The sequence below is a fragment of the Rhinolophus sinicus genome, linkage group LG15, assembly GCF_036562045.2.
Source record: "Rhinolophus sinicus isolate RSC01 linkage group LG15, ASM3656204v1, whole genome shotgun sequence".
Taxonomy (NCBI): Eukaryota; Metazoa; Chordata; class Mammalia; order Chiroptera; family Rhinolophidae; genus Rhinolophus; species Rhinolophus sinicus.
Window position 1 is genome coordinate 3389790 of NC_133764.1, and position 23288 is coordinate 3413077.

A 23288-nucleotide genomic window follows, 5' to 3' on the forward strand; every position below is an offset into this window, starting at 1 on the left:
AACTGGTAGTGTTCATGTATCAGTACCTGAGACTGTCACCCCCTTTAACCTATGTAATTCTTTGACACCTGCCAAGCAGTACAGGAATCCAGTTCATCTTGCAGATGCCCAAGATGTGCTCTGTATATAAGTTTCCCTGCTCTCCACAAATTTTTTCCCTGCTCTCCAGGCAAATTTTCAGTCCCAGGACCTTTCCCTGGGTCTGCGTGTACTAAAAATATTGGTTAAGAGATATGCTCTTTACCAAATGGCCCTTTACCAAAATGTTTCCCTTCATGGTGCCTCTGTTGGCCTTCTTTTCATTATTTAATATCAGCTTCCTAAACATCTACTGCTGAGAAACCAATGAGACAAACATTTTTATGATTCTGAAGGAGCAAAGTGTCCCTGTAGTTTGGTAGTAGTTTAAAGACACTTTGGTCGTCCTTCACATTCTTCATTACTGCCTTTGCAAACCCACAAACAGAATGTAGCAGCAATCAACTTTTGAATACACATTAAAAAGATACAGTATCAACTGCCCAGACTGTGGATGTTCCAAAAATAAATGAAGAAAAATCCTCATTTACACTTTCCAGGAAATTAAGGTAAATAAACTTCAGGTTCAGGTGTAAGAAATGAATGCCCTGTCTTGTAGATATATTCAAATTGTTTTACTGTTGGTAAATTTACATACAGTTTGAAATAAACACCATACCTTCCCCTGGATTTGTCCACAAGATTTTCTGGAGAGACCCTTGAACCTGGTCTCTGATGGTGGACAGACTGAGACTGGGATTCTGGGCTGTAACGATTCGATGTTTTAGTCCTCACAGGTGTAGACACCAAAGCAGATGGTGAATTTTGGAATGTTGAAGTGGGAGGCTGCTGGGGAGACTGTGAGGAAACTTGATTTCTAGCAAAATCTTGTGTAATAATTTGCTGTGAATGAGAAAAAAAGGAATTGGTTAAATCCACTGAGTACTTGCAAAAAATGTAGCATAAAAAAACCTAGACATCTTTATTGTGATTCTATGTGAAATGTGCCTTCCGCATGATTTAAAAAAGAAAAATTTAATAAGAATAATGAAAAACTTACACAGATGTGATCGGCAAGTGTGATCAGTCGGTGGGTCCGGGGCACTTGCCCCACCCCCTCAGCCTGTGAAGAAGGGGGCAGCTGCTGTTGTGGAGACGGTGATTCCTGCTGTGGTCGGAAGTGATGTAATGGTCCTTCGTATTGCCTGGTGGCTTCATCTAATAGAGGAAAGACAGATGGCTTACTCCAGAGATGCCCCGCCTTTCACTCATTATCAAAGATTAAACACAACTCAGAGGAACATATAAAAGGGATGCGGTACATATGTCTGAACAGAATTCATATCTTAATTTTGAAGAAAAAATATTTATTTACTGAATAAAGCAGTTAGAGGATTCGCACAAAATAAAATTTGAAATCATAAGTGGGTAAAACAATATCAACTATTTTCTATATCATTAAAATATAAACAAATGAGTACTCAAATAATAGCTTTAAAAGTTTTTCATTACTGAAAATTACTCTAAAACAAAACAAATAAAACAAGTCATTTCTTAACATTGGCTGTGCAGGTAATTAGAAGCAAATGATAAATGCAAATATGAAAACGTGTACTGGTGTCTAAAAAAGACATACTTTCTGCTTGATTTGCCTTAACAACCTCTGGTTGGTAGGCCTGTAGTTTCTCCTGGGGCGGTGCAGGTGAACTGGCAGGGCTTATCACCTCAATAGCATCGCTAGGTGTTTCATACCGGTGAGAAGATACTTTAAGAAAAGAAAATAATCTTATTTTAAAATTAATCCTATGAAAGTTTCCAAAATCCAAGATCTTCAAACCTATTTGCATATTTTCATTTTTTATTCTCAGAAATGTTCCAAGACAACCAGGTTAATGATAAAAAAAAATGAGCTCAATGAACTGGTACCAAAGGTCCATAAGTGCTTTCCCGGTATTCCTAATCTTGGGAGGATACAAAGTTTCTGGAATTTTGTGGGCTCTAAAACCTTTAGGTGAAGCAGAATAGAGAACAGATTTGTGACATTCTCCTGGGAACTGGAAAAGAAAATCACCAGGAAACAAACATTCATCAGAACAAATTTAACAAATGAGGAGAGTAGATCTCAACAGTTCATTGTTTCCAATAATTTTAATTAATTCTGTGGGACAGTCAGCTCCTAGAAAAATCTTGAGGCTACAAAGCTGCTTCATTACCATGATGGTTTTAAAGCTATAGATTAAGTAACAGAATTATTTTCTCAAATCACTGTAGTACTGCTGACAAAAATCATTCCAAACAATTTTTTAGCACCGTGTTACACTGTGAAAACAGATGGAAATGATAGGGAATGTCTGAAGGGAAGCAAATTCGCTCCGTTGGCAGAAAGGGAGGATGCCCACATCAGAGAAGGGCCCCTCTAAGATGCAGTTACTAAGGGAATTGACGGCCTATGCAGTCGGGTCTTTTCACAGTCCTGCCATGGCCTCAGAGCTGAGAATGAGACAGAGGCAGATGGAACCTCCTACTCAGGAACCTTCTGACTTCAGTGTTCTTTGCACCAACAGGCTGCACCAAAGAACCTGAGAAAACTGTGCAAGGCCCAAAGGGTGTATAACCCTGGCTGGATAAGGCAATGTGATCAGTCAGTGTGGTCCTGGACACAGGTACAGAGGTGGGAATGAACTCTACTACCAGGCCACCACCTGTTCCACCAGGACTCAGATGCACAGCCCTTTCCTCCTACCTCTCTCCAGAACATGGAAGTTGCAGTTCCCTAGGCTCAGTATGCTCAGAAAAACACATATCTGATAATTGGGATGGAAATTATTTTGGGGGAACTAAAATAAATCACTATATTCAAAATAATTTATACTACTTTGCAACCTTTGTATCAGCCGGTACTCAATGTGCAACATCCTAAGTCTGCTTACCACATCCAATACAGAGTCAATAGAAAGTCTGATGCTAAACTGTGTTCACACTGCTCTTGAAGACTTAAGGGTAAGGTGAAGGCTCTGTGCTTCAGCTTCAGGGGGAGGGAGGCTCTGAAGACAAAAACTGAAAACCACACTGAATAACTGCAATAAGCTTGTGGGTTTCATGCAAGTAACTTACCCAATGATAGAAAAATATATCCACACTCAAAAACATGAACATTCAGTAAAGAAGCCAGACTTCCTATTTTCAGACTTCCTGAAAGTCAAATTCCTAGAGCAAGATTTGGTTTGTAACGCAAATGGATAGTGTTACCCAGTGATTAGGGAACCGTGTGATACGCATTCCATAAGCCACAGGCTGGGTCACCATGTATGCTGGTGACTTCCCTCCAAAAGGCCTATTCATATAACTATCGCTCTTCCTCAACTAGCAATTTTGCATGTGTACTGCCTATTTGGCAGATTTTCAAGTCCAGGCTAAAGGAAGTCTTCTGTGTACACAACAACCATGAAGCTGCCCCCATCTCTCCAAAAACCTCAGCAATGGGGGAGATATTTATCCACACAAATTATAGTTAGGCATGGAGGTAAAAAGAATTGCACGTTGCATGCTGGTACACCAGAAATCATTTTTTCGTTATTTCCAACTCAATTTCATTAATGGAAACATCAAAGAGATGGCTACAGATAGTTAAATTGCTTCACATATTAGCAGATACTTTATTTGAATACCTGCTTGTTCCTTTAGGAATTCTACACAGAATTTACGCAACAGTTAAAAATAAATTTAAAGTAACTTTTCTAGCATTTTCCTGTAGAGTTTTGAATTCTTATAGACCAACAGGGTAGACATCAAAGTAACTAACCAGTATTGATCAAAATCCAACTTGCAAGAAAGGTTCAATGTAAATACCAATTACCAACAATAAGGTGGTCTCACTTTTAAAAACTTTGTTCCTTAAAACAAGGATGTAAGAGGCTTTGGAGTATCGGCCTAAATATTGAACCATATCCCAGAAAACACTGCTTGAGAAATCAGGCTTCCACAGCAGAGCTTGATGATACATCGATCACCTTCCACACGCCTGGAAATGTCAATAAGTTCTGCCCTCTACCTATCTATTTACAACTTTATAAAGAGCATAGTTTTCTCATGGATAATAACTTCTCAGGTGTCACGTGAGAAATTCTGATATTTAAATAATCATAAAAATAGAAGAGACATTTTTGTACTACTAACCCACAAAACCCTTCTATTACATTTACTATGAAGATTAGGATTTTCTTTATACCATATTGTTCTACTAAAGAATATACCGTATTGTTCTGCCTAAAGAATAAAGTAATTCTTTACTCAGATATCACAGTGCGAAACTCAGAGTGAGATACATACAGCTACTAGAAGAGTCTGAACTTTGAGAGCCACGTTCCCTTGCATCCTTGTCCGAGGCAATTTGCCGGGTGATGATCACGTCTATGAAGTTAGCTGCAGTAATGGTAGTCTTCCCTCGGGTCCTTAGCTCTTCCTCATATCTGGATTTTGGAGGAGGCCCTTTATCTTTCCCAGCCTCAGAATAAACTACTGAAGAATGAGGCTGGGGCTTGCCACTTGGAAAGGCTGAAGAAGTGTACAGACACTGAACAGATCTCTTCTCCACCTCCAGGGTTTTCTGCTCTAGCTGCTGCTGTTCACTAACTGCTGCTGACCTGCTTCTCAAATTTTCTTCTAACCTGGCAGCTTCATGCTTACTCTCTTTTGTTTTGGAAACATCCATCTGGGGAGCAGAAGCTGCAGCATCCACAAGAGCAGCCAGGGCATCTGCAGCCGTGTTGTAACGCGAGGCTGGCAGGCCTTGGCTTATTGAAGGGCCCCCAGCAGGCAGCGGCCTGTAAATAAAACAAACCACAACTCTGTGAAGGGGAGACTGTACTTTGGAGTGTGGTGAGGAGATGAAAGGACAAACGGCAACAAGAAAATGTTGAGTGGGCAGTAAATCATTACTAAAACTACTGCAATCACAAACTAAAAGGTGTGTATACAGGAGACTTGTATTTTTTTGTCAAAATGTATACAACAGACTTACATGATTCGTAGCTGAGCACTTGGATCCAAAGGTGTAATTACACTGGTTCCATTGGTTCCCTGGAAAACGCTGGGTCTTTGGGGCAACATTGTCTCCTGAGCTCTTACTGAAGGTGACGGGGAGCGAACATATCCATGACTGCCAGGTCGGCCAGGCTGTTCTGAGCCTGCAAAGGGACAAAAAAAAAAAAAAAAAAAAAGATAATCCATAAGGAAGAAGCTAGAGACAGCAACACTCAGGGATTGTTAATTTCCTAATCCTAAATAGAAAAAGGAAAATGAGACAAGAAACCTGATATCCTACTTTCTGGTTTTTATGGAAGTATGTTCTATAAGCATTTCTTAATAAAGATGCAAGAAAACCCACCATTAACTTGAAAGAAAAACACCAGTTATCATTTACTGTCATTGCCATTTTCGTGACAAGTTTCTGTCTTGATTCCAGACAAGAAACAAAAATAGTATCAATAATGAAGGACTAATGCAACTAAGATAAGTTCATCTCCCAGATTTTTCCTCAACCTCTGGTAAGCTTATCATTTGGTACAAGTTTCTTTTTTTTTTTTATTAATTAGTTTCAGGTGCACAAGACAAAGCAAAACTTAGACATTTATCATTTATATCCCTCACACTGTGTGAACCCCCCTCCCCCCATCCACTATCCCTCTGTACGTTCCCAAAACCTCTCACCTTCCCCTTATCCCCACCCCCCTGCCCATCTAGCAACCCTCAGTTTTATCTCCATTTTTCCAAAACTGTTTCTGATTAGTTCATTCACTTATTCTTTTCTTTAGATTCCACATATAAGTGAGATCATATGGTATTTGTCTTTCTCTTTCTGACTTATTTCACTTAACATAATGTTCTCTAGGTCCATCCATGTTGTTGCAAATGGTAAGATTTCTTTCTTCTTTATGGCTGCGTAATACTCCATTGTATAAATGCATTTGGTACAAGTTTCTAAGGCTCATAATGAAGACAATCTACTACTGCGATCCCAGTGTTGGAGGCCATCTCATTCACCCATCCTTCCTGCTCCAGTCCTCTCCTGCCCTCCACGGTAACTTTTCGCTCAGCAAGCTCTCTTTTGACATGAAATCATTCACACTGCCCTTCGGAAGAGCGCAGCTCTAACTACACTTCTTTAATATTTGAGATACTTCTTCTTCACTTAACCTTAGCTCTCTCATAAAGCCACAGCTTGGGTCCAACTACTTTACTTGGAAGATCTCCAACTCCCTCTTTAGTCATTTTCTTCTCTACTCCCTCTTGTTCTATGCTCTCACTCTGACTTTCTAACTTGTTCTTTGCCCTCATAAGAGCTACCACTTTCAGTATCCATACATCCTACTCTCCTGGCTGGTACCACCCAGGGCAGCCTTTCAGCAATTTTCTCCCCTCTGACCATACATCAGCTTATAGGAGTATTTCTGCAGGGTACAGTCCTAGAAGTGGAATTGTTATTTAAATCTGTATATCTCTAGAAAGGCTATTCCCATTTCCACTGCCACTACCAATGTAAGAGAGTTAGTGTTTCTTCAGACTCTCCAACAGAGTATTTATCAACCTTCTAAATATCTGATGGAGAAAAATGGTATTTTATTGTGTTAACTCTGCATCATCAGTGGGACCACAAGCATTTTCAAAATATGGTTCCTATCAAAGTATGTATCACTTGTATTTGGCTTTCTTAAATCAACTTCCATGTTTTTATACAATCAATACTATAATGCTACCTCACAATTCATTATTTCCTATCATTAGACACTTTGTGATTTTTTTCTTATCTGTAGACAATAGGTTATATCTAAGTATCTTTAGGATTTTCAGTGATTGAATTGTTTAAGATACATCCTCAGGAATGATATTACTGGGGCAAATATGATGGCTAGCTTTTAGGCTCCTTCTCCATAGTGCCATCTCTTTGATTTCAAAGAGTCTGTCGTCCCCTATGACCATAGAAATGTGACGAGCTCTTCATACTGTGCCCTTTGGTTCTGCACCAACCTCTCTGACCCCATCTCTGGCTCCTTTGGCCTCCACCTATGACATCCCTCCCAGGAACATCTTAAGCGTTGACCTACTCCTCTCTTCATACGCTCACCCTTGGAAATCTCAGTCAAGTCAGAGTTTTAACTCTTGCAGATGACTCCTAAGTCACAACCTCCAAATTCTATCTTTTCTCCTAACTGCCATATTTGTATATCTGACAATATGGACATGGTATATGATTCACTGATGGAAACAATATAAAAAGACAAGTATACCATGGATAAGAATAAATGTTCAAAGATACATCGGATTAATATGTCCAAAACAAAAATCACTCTTTGCTTTCATTAATCCTGCTCTATCTTTCGTGCAGACAATCTTGTTTCTCATCTCTTCCTCGCTCCCCGTATCTAGTTATTAAGTCCTTTTGAGTCACCTTAACAATATTCTATCAAGCAGTTCCTTTCTGGTCATTCCCAGTGTCAACTTATCTTAGGCCATCATGAACTATCGACTCGGCCTTACTGTCCTGGCACCAGCGCAGGCCTCCCTTCAGGGTTCTAACCCATCTCATGCCGCTCTTGTGTAAACATCCCTCTGATGTCACCTGCCTCCTACAACAAATGGCAGCACTTCACTTATACAGTAATTCAAAACATCACACAACCTTCTAACCACATTTTCTATTCTTCCTTTCAATTCCAGCTCAACAACACATATGTCTTCATGTCTATGAGCCTTCTGCTTGGGCTGCTTTCAGCTTCAGTGAGCTCTGAACCCAGTATCTTCAGTCCCAACTGTAGCCAATTGCTGGGGCCAAATCAAAATGATAACTTCATCATGAAAACTTCATTTTCCTGTTTAAAATTCATCTCTGTACCATTTTAAGTTCTATAGAACTTTTAACCTGTACACTTCACTTAAGGCATGTAATTACTTTCTCTCTTATAATTCTTACTTGTAAGAACCTGGCTTCCCCACATTAAGCTCAGTGCCCCATCATACTAGATACCAAGAACTGTCCCCAGACTAAACAAAACCATCCCACTCACCTGGCCGAAGGTAGAGGTCTGAGGCAGCCGCAGCAATCCGTTCCCGCTCCTTCTCCCGCTCCCTTTCACGTTCTCTTTCAGCACTTGCAGCTGCTGCAAGGTGTGTTGAGTGTCCTGTAAAACACAGAAATCTGCAACTTAAAGACAAAAATATCAACCTATCAGGAATGTCAAACAATTTTTAAATTCTTAAGTGACTAAAAATCTTTTCAAAAGTTCCAAATTTGAGATGTAGAAAGTTCGTTTTACTAAGTCTTGGATGACAACTGGAGCATAACACAAGCTTTTAGGCTATTTCTAGAGTATTTAGTGAAAGATGGCATATGGGGGCTATTACTAAATATTAAATGAAAAACAGCAGACCAAATGGGAAAAAAGTGCCCAAAATACCTTCAAAGGCTATGCTGTAAACACTTGAGTACGTTGGTCATATCAGAGAGGTGTGTGACTGTGGACCCTTACCTGGAGACATAGAAGCAGAGTTGTATGGCCTGGGAGGGAAAGTAATCTGTGTACCAGGAATATAAGTGATTCTGTCCATAGGAGGAGTACTTGTTCCCCCTGGATGAGGCACTAAAATTGTTGGAGGCATATTGGTCAGGTCAATGATTCCTGCTCAAAAGACAAATATAATAAAATTGTATTAAATTTAAGTGTTATTCTAAAGACACAGAACTATACATGGCTTTTCTTTGTTTTGTTTATCTCTATATTCCAATGATGCTTTGTATACAGTACAAATAAAAACGTAAGATCGTCTTTACTTTGTAAGATCTTCTTTAAATCTAGAGAAGGATATGAAATACTCTGCCCCATGCCAGTAATCTAAAAGCATGGCCTTAAAGAGAGACAGCAAACTGGTAAAATAATGACGTCAAATACCTAGCACAGATTTGGTTTAATTATTTCAGTGTTCACCAATACACCCTGTCTCAATACATTATTATTCTGTTTGCCTTCAAGGGCTAAAGGCTATAGAAAGAATGATATGGTCTTTTTTATTTTCTTTCTGCCATTCATTCAACAAATACTGACTGAGTACCTAGGACACCCTGGGTACACATAGGAAGTTCTATGAAATATGAGCTGCAAAGACACAGACCCCTTGTTGCTGGGTATGGGAGCCCCAGCTGCTGCTCTCGTGGGGAGAGTCCTCTGGCCACATCTGGGCGCAAGTTGACTTGCATCTGCTGTGAGGTAATGTAATCATTTAGGATTGTCTGTCTTGTGTTCTCCATTGCATAAAGCTGATATTGACTTGGGTAACCTGGAGTTGGTGAAAGCTGTCTCTGAAACAGGTAAGCAGCAGCTGCTGATTGAGAGAATAAGAGAAAGGCATGTCGTTTAGTTTGAGTAAAATTCAATGGCTAAATATTACCCACAAAAAGAGTAAGGAAAAAACAATCTGTTGAACTAATGTGCACATGCAACTTTTATTTAGCCTGGGGGGGGGTGGCTACAGGGATTAAGGCAGAATCTTTTTTGCCCTTGAAGTATCAGCAATATTAATACATACATTCTAACGTCAGAGTAATGGAAAAGAGAAAGTAGACAAAATATTATTATTAACCTTTTTACCAGAACAGTAGCTAAAAAAAAATTCTCAAGCAGTTTTACTTTCAATCTCTGTCACATAACTTTATTATATGTTCACCTGAAGTCTCCAAGAGCTATTTGAAAATAAAATTATTTTTGTAGTACTCTGATCGAATACAATCAGGTGGTAATAGATGTGAAAACACTTTCTGACAAATAGTAACTTTACTTCCCTGGGGGTGAAAATGATTGGTCTATAAGCATTTGATCAGTGCATGTATTTAGAGCACGATTAACAAACTTTCAGTAAGGGGTAAATGGAAAATATTTTAGGCTTTGTGGACCATATGGTCTCTGCCACATCTATTCAACTCTGCTACTGCAGCCACAGACATAAACAAATGGGTGGGGCAATGCACTAATAAAACTTTATTTATAGGCAGCAGCAGAATTTGGCCCCCACGCAGTAGTTTGGCAACCCCTAGGTTAGAGCATGACACAAGATACTAGGAAGGGGTAGGCCCGGTAAAAATTGAAATTAATCTATCGTCAAAACATTCGTAATCTAGCAAAAGCCCCAAAATGACAAGCAAATGAAACTGCTACAAAATAAAGGACTATGATAAAAACTAAATGAAAGTATAAACATTCAATTTTGTCTGAGAACTTGAGTGAACTATTTTATATATATATATATATAACAATAAATGACAAGTTTTCTGGGATGCTTGCTTCCCCTTCATCTAGAACCCCAGCCAGGTAAGTCTGTCAGCTGACTTTGTGTGAACTTAACCTCACTTCTGGACATTTCCTGAAGGACTAGATATGGATTCCTCTGAAACTTAATGTTCTCAAATAATAATTTGATGGCAGTGATACAGCTTTCAGATAAAACATTTTCTACATATACCTTGCTACTATGAAATGTAAATAGCCCTTAGAAATCTTGGCATACTGGTAATGAAAATCACTTCCTTGAAGGCCAAGGTGAAACACAAACATTCTGTGTCCCAATTTCACCTTGAAGGATGTAACAAGTAAGCAGAAAAGCTATGAGCAGAAAACACATTTGAGTGAGTCTGAACGGGAAGAGGAGCAGGGGCTGGGACCTGGGAGGACAGGGTGGAACCTGCACAGCAGGTGGGTCATGCCAGCCAGCCGCCCAGCACAGACTCTCCCTCTACAGCCCTGCTGATGTAGACGGGACTCTTCCCTGGGCAGAGCACACTGCCCTGCCCTTGGCAGGCAACACTGTGCCCGGCACAGACTGCTCTCTAGAAAACCTACACACTTCTGCTCCCACCAGAATTATATTTACCCACAGTCTGTTCAAAAGTTTCTTCTACTATACTTGCTACTGTAATTATGTAACTTAATGAAATGATCTGTAAGTCAATAAGAGAAGAATGAAAAGAGTGGTTTCTCTGGAAATTAAGTTGACTGCTTTGGAAAGACTCAATACAGACTTTGAATCAGGTATGGACTAGACAATTTTTAAAAAGCAGGAGGAAAAATATCTGGAAGGATTCTGTCTTTAGATTGATTTGAAGTTCTCTAAATTCTAGCTTCACTTAAAAAAACAAACCTGGAAATGTAAGCATTGTTTATATAAGAAAGACAATGGTGAAGTTTCATTCGTGGACCTGAGCCTCACATCAGAACACTAGTAAATGAATGCCTGTGTTGTAAATTAAAATGTTTAAGGTACGCCTGGGCCATTTAAAAATAATTCTTCACATTAAGCCACTTTTTCAATCAGCTTAAACAAATGCCATCATATAAGAGGGCTTTTCATATACCTATTATTTTTAGTTCTTTAAGGAGTACTGGTAATATTTGTTTCCTGATTTGGATGCTGGTAATATGTGGGTGTACAGCTGGTGAAAATTCATTGAGCTGTATACTAATGATATGTGCAATTATCTGCATATTGTACTTTAATAAATAGAAAGTTTTAAAACTCATGCAGGTGTATTAGTTCTTTACCATTAGCACTACACACTGTGCTTACCGGGATCCAGAGCCCTGTGAAATGGCATGGATGGATCCAAATGTGCGGGAAGATGGCTCCGATAAACCTCTCCTGCGGCGCTGCCCCTATGATGGGGATCAAAAGGACTGTGGCTTACTACAGGGTCCACACCAGGTACTGGAGACTTCGCTGGTATGCTTTCCCTCTGGGTAGGGGTCAGTGTCGATTTTCTTTCATGATTGGTAGACTTGCTAGAAGAAATCGTAACTGGAAAAAGAAAGAGCCAACACCACAAAAATCCTTAAGAAAACTTGCTAAGTATGATTTGTATCCATTTCTCAACCATTCAAATGCAGACTATAGTCATATAATATTTTGCTTTTCCCTGTCCACTAAACATTTAACATTTAATCTTGTAAAATATGCAAATGTGAAGAACTAGTGGAAGATTTTGAGATTTGCAGATTCTCACCTTTTGGATCATAGCACCAGTGTTTTACCACCTAATGTTAAGATTAAAATGAAGTTCAATACTCCTCTTTAAATCCCATTATAAATGATTTTGTTTTCTGTATGACTTTAGCATTCTTTATTCTTTTTATCTCACATAGATCAATCTCAACTTCCTCTCCTTGCATTACCCAGCCTCCTTGTTACCCATGAGTCACTAAGATATACAGTAGTCCTCCCAACCTCTTTTCTTTTGCATTCTGCAGTTTCAGTTACCCAGGTCAACTGTAGTCTGAAAATATTAGTGGAAAATTCCAGAGATAAACAATTCTTAAGTTTTCAATTGGGCGGTGTTCTAAGTAGTATGATGAACTTTTGTGCTCTCCGGCTGTCTCCACGCTGTATAGGCTACCTGCCCATCAGTCATTTAGCCATTTTGGTTATCAGATCAACTGTCACCATACTGCAGTGCTTTTGTTGAAGTAACCTTTATTTTACTTAATGACCCAAAAGTACAAGAGTAACAAGCGGTGCTGGCAATTAGGACATGCCAAAGAGAAGACAAAATGCTTCCTTTAAGTGAAAAGGTATGTATGTATAGGAAAAAACAGAGCATCCATAAGGTTCAGTACTATCCGAGGTTTCAGGCATCCATGGGGGTCTTGCAAAGTATCCCCCACGGATGGGGGGGCCTACTGTACTAATTTTCCTTGCTTGTACTTCCATGAAGACTTTCTCATTTCCTCACCAACATCAACCTCCTCCCCACTCTAGCCTCTTTTCTAAATGATGTTATTCAGAGGGAAGATCTTCCCATCAATGTCTACCATATCCAAACGCTTACTGGCCAACATACTCAATTGTTTTAGTAATTGTGGTAAAACACTGCATGCAATATATGATTTATAAGAAATAAATACGTGGTCTTCATCCACAGTTCCTGACTCACCACCCTTGGAATTTCCTAAGTGTTAGGAGGGATAAAGGTGTCTTTGTTATGTTAATGAGGTGACTTTTGGACCTACAGATGGGTGTTGGTTGCCAACAGAATCAATCATGTGATTAGTGGGTTGGAACTTTCAGTCCCACCCCCTGAACTCCAGGAAGGGAAGAGCAGCTGAAGGTCAAATTGGCAATGACTAGTGATTTAATCAACCAAGCCTATATAATGAAACCTTCATAAAAAACCAAAGGATTGTGTTCAGAGAGCTTCCTATCTGGAGGTGCTGGGACAGTGGCAGCCTAGAGAGGCATGGAAGCTCCGAACCCCTTTCCCCATATCTTGCCCTATGCATCTCTTCCATTTGGCTGCTCCTGAGTTATATCCTTTTATAATAAACCGGTGATCTAGTAAGTAGCATGTTTCTCTGACCTCCATGAGTCATTCTAGCAAGTTAATCAAATCCAAGGAGGAGGTCGTGGGAACCTCTGATTTACAGCCAGTTGATGAAAAGTACAGGTAACAATCTGGACTTGCGACTGGTATCCTGTGTTGAAGGGTGTCCTTGGAACCTCCAATCTGCAGTCAGTAGCACAAGTAACAGCCTGACTGGCATCTGAATTTGGCAGAATTGGGGTAGGGAGAGGGGGTACACAGTCTTGGAGGCTGAACCCTTAACCTATGGAATCTGATGCTGTCTCTGGGTAGATAGTGTTGGAACTAAGTTAAATTCCTGGACACCCTACTGATGTCTGAGAATTGTCTGCTGGTGCAGAGAACACTTCCCACACCATGTTGGAAATTGGGTCTCAACACCCGAAATACACAGAACACAAAATTTACCATTTCAGCCATTTTAAAGGGTACCATTCAGTGGCATTCATACACTCACAATGTTGTACAACCATTACCACCATCTAATTATTAACATTTTGACAATATCAAACAAATCTGCCTGTCACAACCAAGAAATCACTGGTTTATTACATCCCCTTCCAGGCCCCAACTTGCTCAAATGCGGAATACCTTTTCCCTCTGTAGGGCAATTCTTTTTCAAAACTAGAGCTAAAAGGTTTTGAAATCACCCCCCACCCATAAGCAGGCACTTCCCTTTCCTCCTCCCTTCACGCTACTCCTCTTACACTGCCTAAAACACTTGTCACCTTTACAACTCTCGCAGTGTCCAGCCCTGAACCTTGCACAAGAACCCTCAATAAATATGTATTGCAGTAAAATTTTAAATGGTAAGTGGATACATTTTTAAGGGCTTCAGATTGCTTCAGGGACCAACCACCTGATAAAAATCAGTGTCTCTTACCTTACTGATATACCCACCAGTAACAGCAGTTCACATTTATTGTGTCCTTCAAACTTATCAAGTGCTATTCTTTTAAAGTCCTTTAAACATATTACCTCATTTTATCTTCACAACAATCCAGTGAGGTAGGTCTTAACATTACATTACCATTTTATGGATGAGGAAACTAAGGCATGATAAAATTATGTCACTTGCCCAAGTTCATGCAGTAAGAACTTTAATTCAAGCTTAAACAATCTTGCTTCAGACCCTAAACTTTCAACTTCCACACCAGACTGCCACTGAAGAAACACTGTCAAAACTGACGTGCAGAAATCCTTACAGATAATTAGCTGGAAAAACCTAAGAATATACTTATTCCAGAACATTTCTAGACTCCATCGTACTCTGCACTTGATTAAAATATTAGGTATTTTACCCACAATTATGCCTACTTTTAATTTGGTAGAATCCCACGGACCTAGCATCAAGCACAATCTACAGATCCTGTGACAATATAAAGCTAACAATTCAACATTCTCTACTTGCCCGATGTGAAAAGGGACAATAAAAATGATCAGACAGGATATAAGAATAACATACCATCAGAGGTTCTGTTCATCATGGGTGAGCCTCTGGACATGGAGCTTTGATAACTCACAGGCGTGCGCCGTGCACTAGCATCCTCGTAAATCCCCGGGCTCAGCTGTGCTTTGGGAGCTTCATGAAGTGTTGACCTAAGAACTGAGGGGCCAGAGCTTACCACCGAGGTGTGCCGGGAACGCACTGGCTCGCCTGCTTTCACATCCTCGTATTTCCCCCGTTCTACCACTTTTATGTTCTCTGGCACAATTTCTAGTGGAGGCATCACTCGGGCTAGTTTGGTAGGCCCCGTGATTAAGGATTTGACATTGTGTTTGATGGCAGATTGACCCGAATTGCTGTCAAACTTTATTGGTGTACCCTAAAGAGAACGAAACAAACATTACAGGTAGCCCAAAGCATCTGAATATTTTTCCATTTCAGGTCTATATTTGGCTCATGGCAATTACAGTGTGCTGTAGTCATCTTTATTGTCTGTGTGGATGTCTCAATCACAATCCCGCTGGTCCTGACTTGCATCCTTGCCCACATTATACACTCCACAATATGGACACAGAAAAACCTAATGATAAAGCATACATAAAACTTTCACGTTTACTTCCCAGAGATCTGACATCGTAAGAATTACTTTTAATTATTAAGTTGTATTTTTTTAAAATGCTCCATAAATATCACAGTTTCAAGTGGAATGGCTGACAAAAAGACCCACAATCTAGTTACCTGGGAGATGGAACCCTCAATTATTGGCCTCGTGCTCTGGACTACTTCTGGAGTTTTTCGGCTTTCCTGAGTTAAAATATCTTGTCGTGGAATCTCATGAATGGAACGCCCCATTTCTTTAATGGTGGTAATGCCATCATATGGCTTTCCTTTGGTAATGGCACCTTCAAATGCTCGTATGGGAGGACTCTCCCTTTTAATCTGTTTGGGATATTTAAGGCCATCTTCAAAGCTTTCAGTTGTTGCTCTTGGTGTGCCTTCAAAAAAGTATTCAACAAACATACTTGTTAAAATAATGCCAATGGCTGCAAAAAAAGACACCGAACTGTATACACTAAAAATTGTTAAAATGGTCAATTTTTTTACATATACCTTACCACAATTAAAAAAAATTAATGCTTTGCCACCTTGTAGTTTATAATCAATTTTCTGATTACAACAGATTATTAAATAAATATTCAGTCATTATTTTCTAGGGTTGTTCAAAATTTAATACATCATTCTTCACAATCAGAGAATGTTTCTTACATAATGAAGATGTCTTTATATTCGAAGATTTGGCAACTACCACCTTCAAACAAAGTATGTAGCTCAGAAACAGATGATTTATAATCAAGCCTTAAATATCTATATTTCAAAAGGAAAAATATCTTGAAAAGCAGGCTTCATGCACTGCAAATTAATGTCATGAATAAAAGCCAAAACCAACAAAAAGTTTACCCTGCATTATGGAACCAGACAGCACAGTCCTTTCTTTGAGGTCAGAATGAGGACTCCCCCTGGGTAATGCTCGGCATATTAGCCCTTTCAAAACAAGAACAATTCAAGCATTAAACATAATATGCATGTCAATTCACATATATTTTATACTGTCCTTAGAGAATATATTTTTGATAAAAGCTCTATAGAGAAAGAGATACCATTTTAAATTTGTGAACTATTCAGCAGATGGTCACAGAAACAATAAAAATTGGAAATACCCAATATGACATCACCTGTTCCTTTTGAAATGTTTTCCTAAATAGAAAATGGCCACAGAAGACATCTATTATAGGTCATAAGGCAAAGAAAGACACTTTCAAAGCTAAATCTAAAATCCCAATGCTTCTTTACCAAGGTGAGAGAAAATACAAAGGGACTAGAAATCATTGTTTAGCTTTGAAATACATCTGTGAGAAAGGGAAAACATGAAAAATGGATACCTCAAAAATAGATGAAACATATAAATCAAAATGAAAGAGTTGTAAATAATCTCTTAAGAAGTGTCATGTTATATTGCTGATAAATTTTACCCTAAAGTAAAGGGAAGTGAGATTTTTTTTAATACACAGAAAATCCCGCTCTTAGAAAATTACATAGGATTTTTAAGATTGAGGAGTCCTTACTCTGTTTTTAGTATTTCATCTAGCTTAAAATTAAACAGTTGAGGCAGGTTAAGATTTAAGGAAAGCAAATCATTAACAGAACAAAACTGTAACTATCATTTAGTGAATGCATGTCATATGATCAACATAAGTTGGACACCTGTCTTTTATCCTCACACAATGGTAGATACAATCCCTTAATTTACAGAAGAAACAGGCACAGAGAAATTCACCAGGATAGATAGGGTGAAGCTTAGATTCAAATACATGTCTTTGCTCTATCCATTCCACTACTTCATCTGCCTCACAATAAAAACAAAGTTCTCATAATAAATTTTACATTTTTAAACTCAACTCAAACAGTAATAATCTACAAATTATATGAGCATTCTATGATGTGACCAATTATGTTTAATTTTTACTTCCCTCCACTGTCATGTATCACTTGATTTATATGTAGATATGAATATAAATTTAAACATATGTTAATATGTTATCTATTATTAATATGTTATACATATTAATGTTTCATTTATATATTAATATAAATTTCAGGTAGAAACAACATACTGAATACATCCTAACCCAACAATGCAAATTTACTATACAAAATTAAATGTATCTAAATAACATCCTGGAAACATTTTACCCTCTAATGGTGCTGATACTGGAGACTCCCTCATTGACAACCCTTGCTTTATATTTCCTTCCACTGATTCATAGCTTCTTTTTAAACCGATTTCATGAGTTGTTCTTGGACTCCTTGTCCCTTCTCGGGCATTCTTAATATCTGCAGAACATAGAAAGAATTGCTCAGACAGAGCCCAAGGCCTGGTGTACAGTAGTTACCATAATTTTATCATCTGTCTTATAAAAATAACAATATAAAAACTAGGTTTAACTTACAAGATACATCTGTATAGATGATATTTATAAAAATGTTTTCCTTCATTCAAATATATTTGAGTTCCAGGCATAAGCTAGGTTTACAGATAAGGTTAACAAATTAAGTCCCTTTGCTCATTAAACTTATCCAATGGTGATGGATACAGATAAATTAATAGGCAATTACTATAAAGTATAATAAGTACTATGAAAACAGAAGGATAATGCCCAATGAGAATGTTGGAAGGGAAATCTAACACTTAAAGATACAGATAAAGCTGCCTGGAAGCAGTAATGTTTAAGCTGAGAAGTGTCGGATAAAACATGAGTTGCTTAAGTCCAAAGTAAAGGGAGGAGGAGGTGGTACAGGCCAAGGGAACAACAGGCACAAAGACCCCAAGGCAAAACCGAGTACGGTACTTTAAAAGAACTTAAACTCAGTTAATCGCCAATGTGTAGAGTGGAGCTGGGATGAAGCACGTAGGGGAAGTACCGTGTTTCCCCAAAAATAAGACCTAACTGGAAAATAAGCCCTAGCATGATTTTTCAAGATGACATCCCCAGAACGTAAGCCCTAATGCGTCTTTTGGAGTAAACCTTAATATAAGACCCGGTCTTATTTTCGGGGAAACACGGTAAGTGCAAGAGGGCTAAGGGGAAAGGTGGAAAGAGACAAGCTGGAAGATCATAGAGGGGTGACTGAGCCAAGGTAAGGGGCTTAACAATGACTTACAGGCAGTGGAGAGTGACATGCAGGAAGTGACATGATGTACAGTTCTGACTATGGTTTAAAATTGAAGGCAGAGAGACCAGTTAGGCAGCTACCAAGTTATCCAGATGAAAGATGATGGTAACAGTGGGAACTAAACAGAAATGGATGGACTCCAGGGACTTTAAGAAGGAGAATAGAAACAACTTAGTGATTGATTGACTGGACGTGGAAAGCTTCAGGAGGAGTCAAAGATGACACTGAGATTTCTGACTTAGGCAAGATACATTAACTTCTTCCCAAAACAAAATGTAAACCAATACATGCCAGAAAGGTTAAAACAAGAAAGACGGAAATAAGCAAATTACTATGTATCAGGCACTATGGGCTCACATACTTTACTTCTTTGTATTCGAAGAGAAAGGAAAGCATGACTAATAATTTACTCAGATCACAAAAACAGTCGCAAATGAGAACTTAAATCCAGTTCATCACTTGGCTTTACTACCATAACTGAGCCATTCTTATAAAATAATATTACTGGGAAAATATAACAAATATACATCTAAAGAAAGGTTTTCATACAGACATTAAAACAGTTATATTTAAGGAGAATTTAAATTCAGTACTCTTTCCAGGATTATCAGGCTATTATCTACTCTTTAATTCTTACTTCATAAAATAGGAATCCATTTAAAATAAAAGTGATCCCATTCAAGTTAACAAAGATGCTTTACCTAGGCTAAATCACCTGACCACAGCTGATGTTAGCTATCACTTACGGGACACTCACTAATGCTCTGCACTGTTAACCACTCTTCATTGACTATCTCAGTTCATTTTTCACAAATGTTTCCTGAGAAGGTACTATTATTAACTCCCTTTAAAGAGAGGAAATTTGGGTTCACAAAAAGAAAACTAACTTCCCTAAAGCCAAGTGAGTAGGGGGACCAGAGTCCATGTTTTTAGTCACATGTTATAGTATTGGCTTCAGCACACAGATACAATACTTACTATCATAAGATAAGATGTGTCCACTTTTGCCTTCATAAATAACATGGCCTTTGGATGCAGCTTCCTCTCTGCCTTTCTCAGGACTGTTTTCTTCAATGGGTATTCTAGAAATGGATCCCTTCACCAAAGCCTCAGTTGGTATGCCAGCCTGGGACAGAGCTGGGGTACCCTGCCATAAAATGAAACACAAGTACCAGAGTCACTTAAGTTTAGAGGAAATGCAAGACATTCAGAAAATTTAACCTATCACACTGAGAGTTAGATCAACCCATATCTTCAAAGAATAAAAAAGAAGCACGAGAGGAAAGCAGACATTCAATTTTTATAAATATAAAAAAATACTGTTATCTTTCTTTGTCCTTGAACGCTGACACACAAAACTTTTTAAAATGCTGATAGGTGTATGAGTTGAATCAGCTTAAGTAAAACCTTCTACATGAAGGCACTTAAGTCAGAAAAAAATTTGTCAAGGCCTAAAGTCATGTAAATATAATAAAACTTTTTCAAAATTTCTAATAAAACAATAAATTAAGTTTTAAATTTACAGTACCACAATTTTTTCTCATAATGTGTAAGAGGAAAAAAGAACTTTCAATTACCAAACTATCTACTGGGTTAGACCTCTGGTCATCAATAAGAGGGGAAGAAAAACACAGACGTCTTCTTCATTTTGTGATATGGATTCAGTTTGGGTCCTATCATCTGAATTTTCACCATCTTTAGTCCTCTTCTGGGTTGCCTATGACCATGGTTCTTTTACCCTTCCTTTAAGCAGTAAACCCTTCTCTTCAAGGAAAATCATTCATGAAACCTAATATGTAGAATACCTTGTACAAATGAGCTGCTTGGCTTGAAATGGAAGTGGGAGGCCAGACCTAGTCCACTCACACATTTAGAGTCCCCCAAATTCTAGAGAGGACTATCTGAAACCACATGCTTACAGCAGAAGAATGATGAGACCAATACATTTATTCATCCAGCCGTTAAGTGAGCTCAGTAGTAAACATCTGGAAATCCTCAATACCCACTTCGGAAGTGCTCATGCCATATGGACAAACTAATTTGAAAATAATCAGGTAAAGCCTAGTCTCGTTCGATCTACTGCATTCTGTCTTCCTATCCACAGTTTAGATACTAGAGTGAAAATGAAGAAGAAAAAATAATATGCACAGGTCATTTATTTTTTTTCTGTCTATATTAAAATGTTTGCTTAATCTGCAAACTAATTTCAGGAGAACGTATACTTTGGTCAAATGTGGGAGGAGAAATCTGAAGGGTTAATAGGTAACTTTCTAGATAACTATATGCCATATACCATAAACCATGTCTTAGAGAGGAATCACTCACTGGGGAATCTTGTTAAAATGGAGATTCTGATTCAACAGGTCTAGAGTGGGGAATGAAATTTCTGCATTATTTTCACACGCTCCCAGATGATGCTGATGCTCTGGAGCACAAACCACACTTAGTCAGCAAGGTCCTAAGGCATGGTTCTCAAACAGGCACAAGGCAGAGGCACTAGAGGGCTGGAAAATCTGGACTGCTGGGCCCCGCCCCCATGGGTCAGGCTTCAGTACATGTGGGGAAGGGGCCTGAGCATCTGAATGTCTAACAATTTCTCAAGTGACACTGATGCTGCTGGCCTGGGGACCACTTTAACAACCACTGCCCTAGGGAACTGGAACTAACAACAAAGAAGAGGAACAGAACAGAAAACCTGTGACAGGTACAACGTGCAAAAGCACAGGATTCTATTTATAATGATTTCCCAAAACAGAATTATCTTTCCCAGATCTACATTAGTAAAGAGGCTAAGGACTGTTTTACATTTCAAACTAAAATTAACTTCTAACTGAGGAAAAGAAAGACCTTTTATTAATTAAAACTGGCAATTTATTTAGCCAAAATTAGAAGAAGATACTTGATTTTTAGTGCTTTTGTCAATGCCATCCATATTTCCTAGTTTAGCATTTCCTAAGTTCTAGCAAGGCAGCTTACATACTGAGATTGCAGCCCTTCCTTTTCACAAGGGGCACAAAAGAAGCAAATAACTTACAATGATTTTCTTCTCAATGTCTATTTAAGTTGAGCACATGAAAAAGCTTTGCCAGGAAGACAGCAAGACCTGCATCAATTAGAACTTGTTTCTTTTGCCAATTTTCAAATAATTGACCTTTCAAATGATAGGTTAGAATAGATAATACAGCTTGTGGTCAAAGTAATCACATTAATGTCTTTATGCAGACAGTTTATGGATCTGGGATTTATCATCACCGAGACCCTGTCCCATAACCCAGAAAAATGAACAACTTAATCACAAAACTATATTGCTAGAAGAGCCAAAGTTACTGAGACTTCACCTCCAGTGTTCTCTCATTAGCTGTTGTTCAGTATATCAGGAATGACCATAACTAACCTGAGTGATAGAGCCCCGTAGCGATGGGATGCTTTCCACGGAAATTTTGCTGGTTGGCGTTCCCCGAGTTATACTTCCTTCTTGAATGGCTCCTGTAGTACCTGAATAAAAAAAACTTTAGCAAATTATATCCCCCGACCCCTGACAAAGAAAACAAACAAAAAATCGTCTCCTACTAGGGAGAGGTATAACAAGAAAAGGAAACAGCAGCATAAAAAAATATAAGTTTTTGGTTTATTGAAATGTGATTTTAAAATAATATTGCAGTTATTACAAAAAACTGCTGAAATATAGAATTTCAAAGTTTTTAAATCATTTATATATGAAAAGACCACTTAAATTTAAAATTTAAAGATTCAACTCAAATACCCACCATTAAAACATATTAAAAACTTACTTTAATAAATTTATTGGGGACAAAAGTTTAATATTTCTGCCGAACAGCATATTTTACCTCTGACCACTCCTTCATGTTGTGCCCTGACCAATAAACCCTCAGGTTGTGAGTTTTGGCTTCGGGGAGAAAATTCTTCCTGCTTGATGTAGGGCACAGTAGCTGTGGTGGACCAAAGCAAGAGAAACATAAAAACATCAAGTGCTGAATTACTGACTGATGCTACAAATTTTGCAGAAACATTATGAGTATTTACTCGCTGACCTGATTTGGCAGATTCCTGTGGCCGTGGCAGTCCGAGAGAGATAGAGCCCACGGAGGGCTTAGCTGCTTCTTGAGCGTAAGAAGCTTGATTATGGGAAGTCAAGTAAGTGCCGGGTGTTCCCTAAAAATAATTTCAAAAGACTAAAATAACACCGTCTTTTCACAAAGCCAACTGTTAATTTAATGTTCATGTTTCTATTCATAAAAATCTATACCTCCATGCCCCAAATTAAGAATAGGTCCTTGTAAAGCAAGAAAAGCCTCATATGTTCAATTAATCTATGCATATATGGTCAACTAATAAAAAGCCAACTTATACAAAAATAAAATGGTCAATTTAAAAAACGATCAATTAATCCAGACTTATATGATCAATTAACCTACACTTACATGTCCCATTAAACTATGTCAAAGAAGGCAGGAATATCCAATGAGGAAAAGACAGTCTCTTCAATAAATGGTATTGGGAAAACCGGACAGATAGATGCATACAAAAAAAAAAATTAACCTGGACTACTTCCTTATACCATATACAAAACAAAAAACTCAAAATGAATTAGACTTAAATGTAAGACTGAAACCATAAAACTCCTAGAAGAAAACATAGGCAGTAAATTCTTTGACATCAGTCTTAGCTCAACAT

General features: G+C 38.4%; 1 protein-coding gene across 17 annotated transcripts in view; it reads right to left on the reverse strand.

The window, feature by feature from the left end:
• Positions 1 to 23288, reverse strand: part of NCOR1 (nuclear receptor corepressor 1) — a 169092-nt gene that overhangs the window by 19114 nt on the left and 126690 nt on the right. For 13 of the 17 annotated variants that reach the window (XM_074320229.1, XM_019757395.2, XM_074320234.1 and 10 more), the window contains 17 exons: positions 22646 to 22766; positions 22442 to 22543; positions 21988 to 22088; positions 19572 to 19740; positions 17613 to 17753; positions 16320 to 16403; positions 15600 to 15856; positions 14880 to 15240; positions 11629 to 11856; positions 9184 to 9393; positions 8544 to 8693; positions 8082 to 8195; positions 5039 to 5204; positions 4348 to 4841; positions 1655 to 1783; positions 1079 to 1236; positions 698 to 921 (listed from right to left, as the gene is read on the reverse strand). In XM_074320229.1, coding sequence (XP_074176330.1) covers positions 698 to 921; positions 1079 to 1236; positions 1655 to 1783; positions 4348 to 4841; positions 5039 to 5204; positions 8082 to 8195; positions 8544 to 8693; positions 9184 to 9393; positions 11629 to 11856; positions 14880 to 15240; positions 15600 to 15856; positions 16320 to 16403; positions 17613 to 17753; positions 19572 to 19740; positions 21988 to 22088; positions 22442 to 22543; positions 22646 to 22766 — 3209 coding nt within the window. The remainder of the gene's footprint in view (positions 1 to 697; positions 922 to 1078; positions 1237 to 1654; positions 1784 to 4347; positions 4842 to 5038; positions 5205 to 8081; positions 8196 to 8543; positions 8694 to 9183; positions 9394 to 11628; positions 11857 to 14879; positions 15241 to 15599; positions 15857 to 16319; positions 16404 to 17612; positions 17754 to 19571; positions 19741 to 21987; positions 22089 to 22441; positions 22544 to 22645; positions 22767 to 23288) is intronic. The other 4 variants (XM_019757394.2, XM_019757387.2, XM_019757397.2 and 1 more) reach the window with 2 other exon arrangements.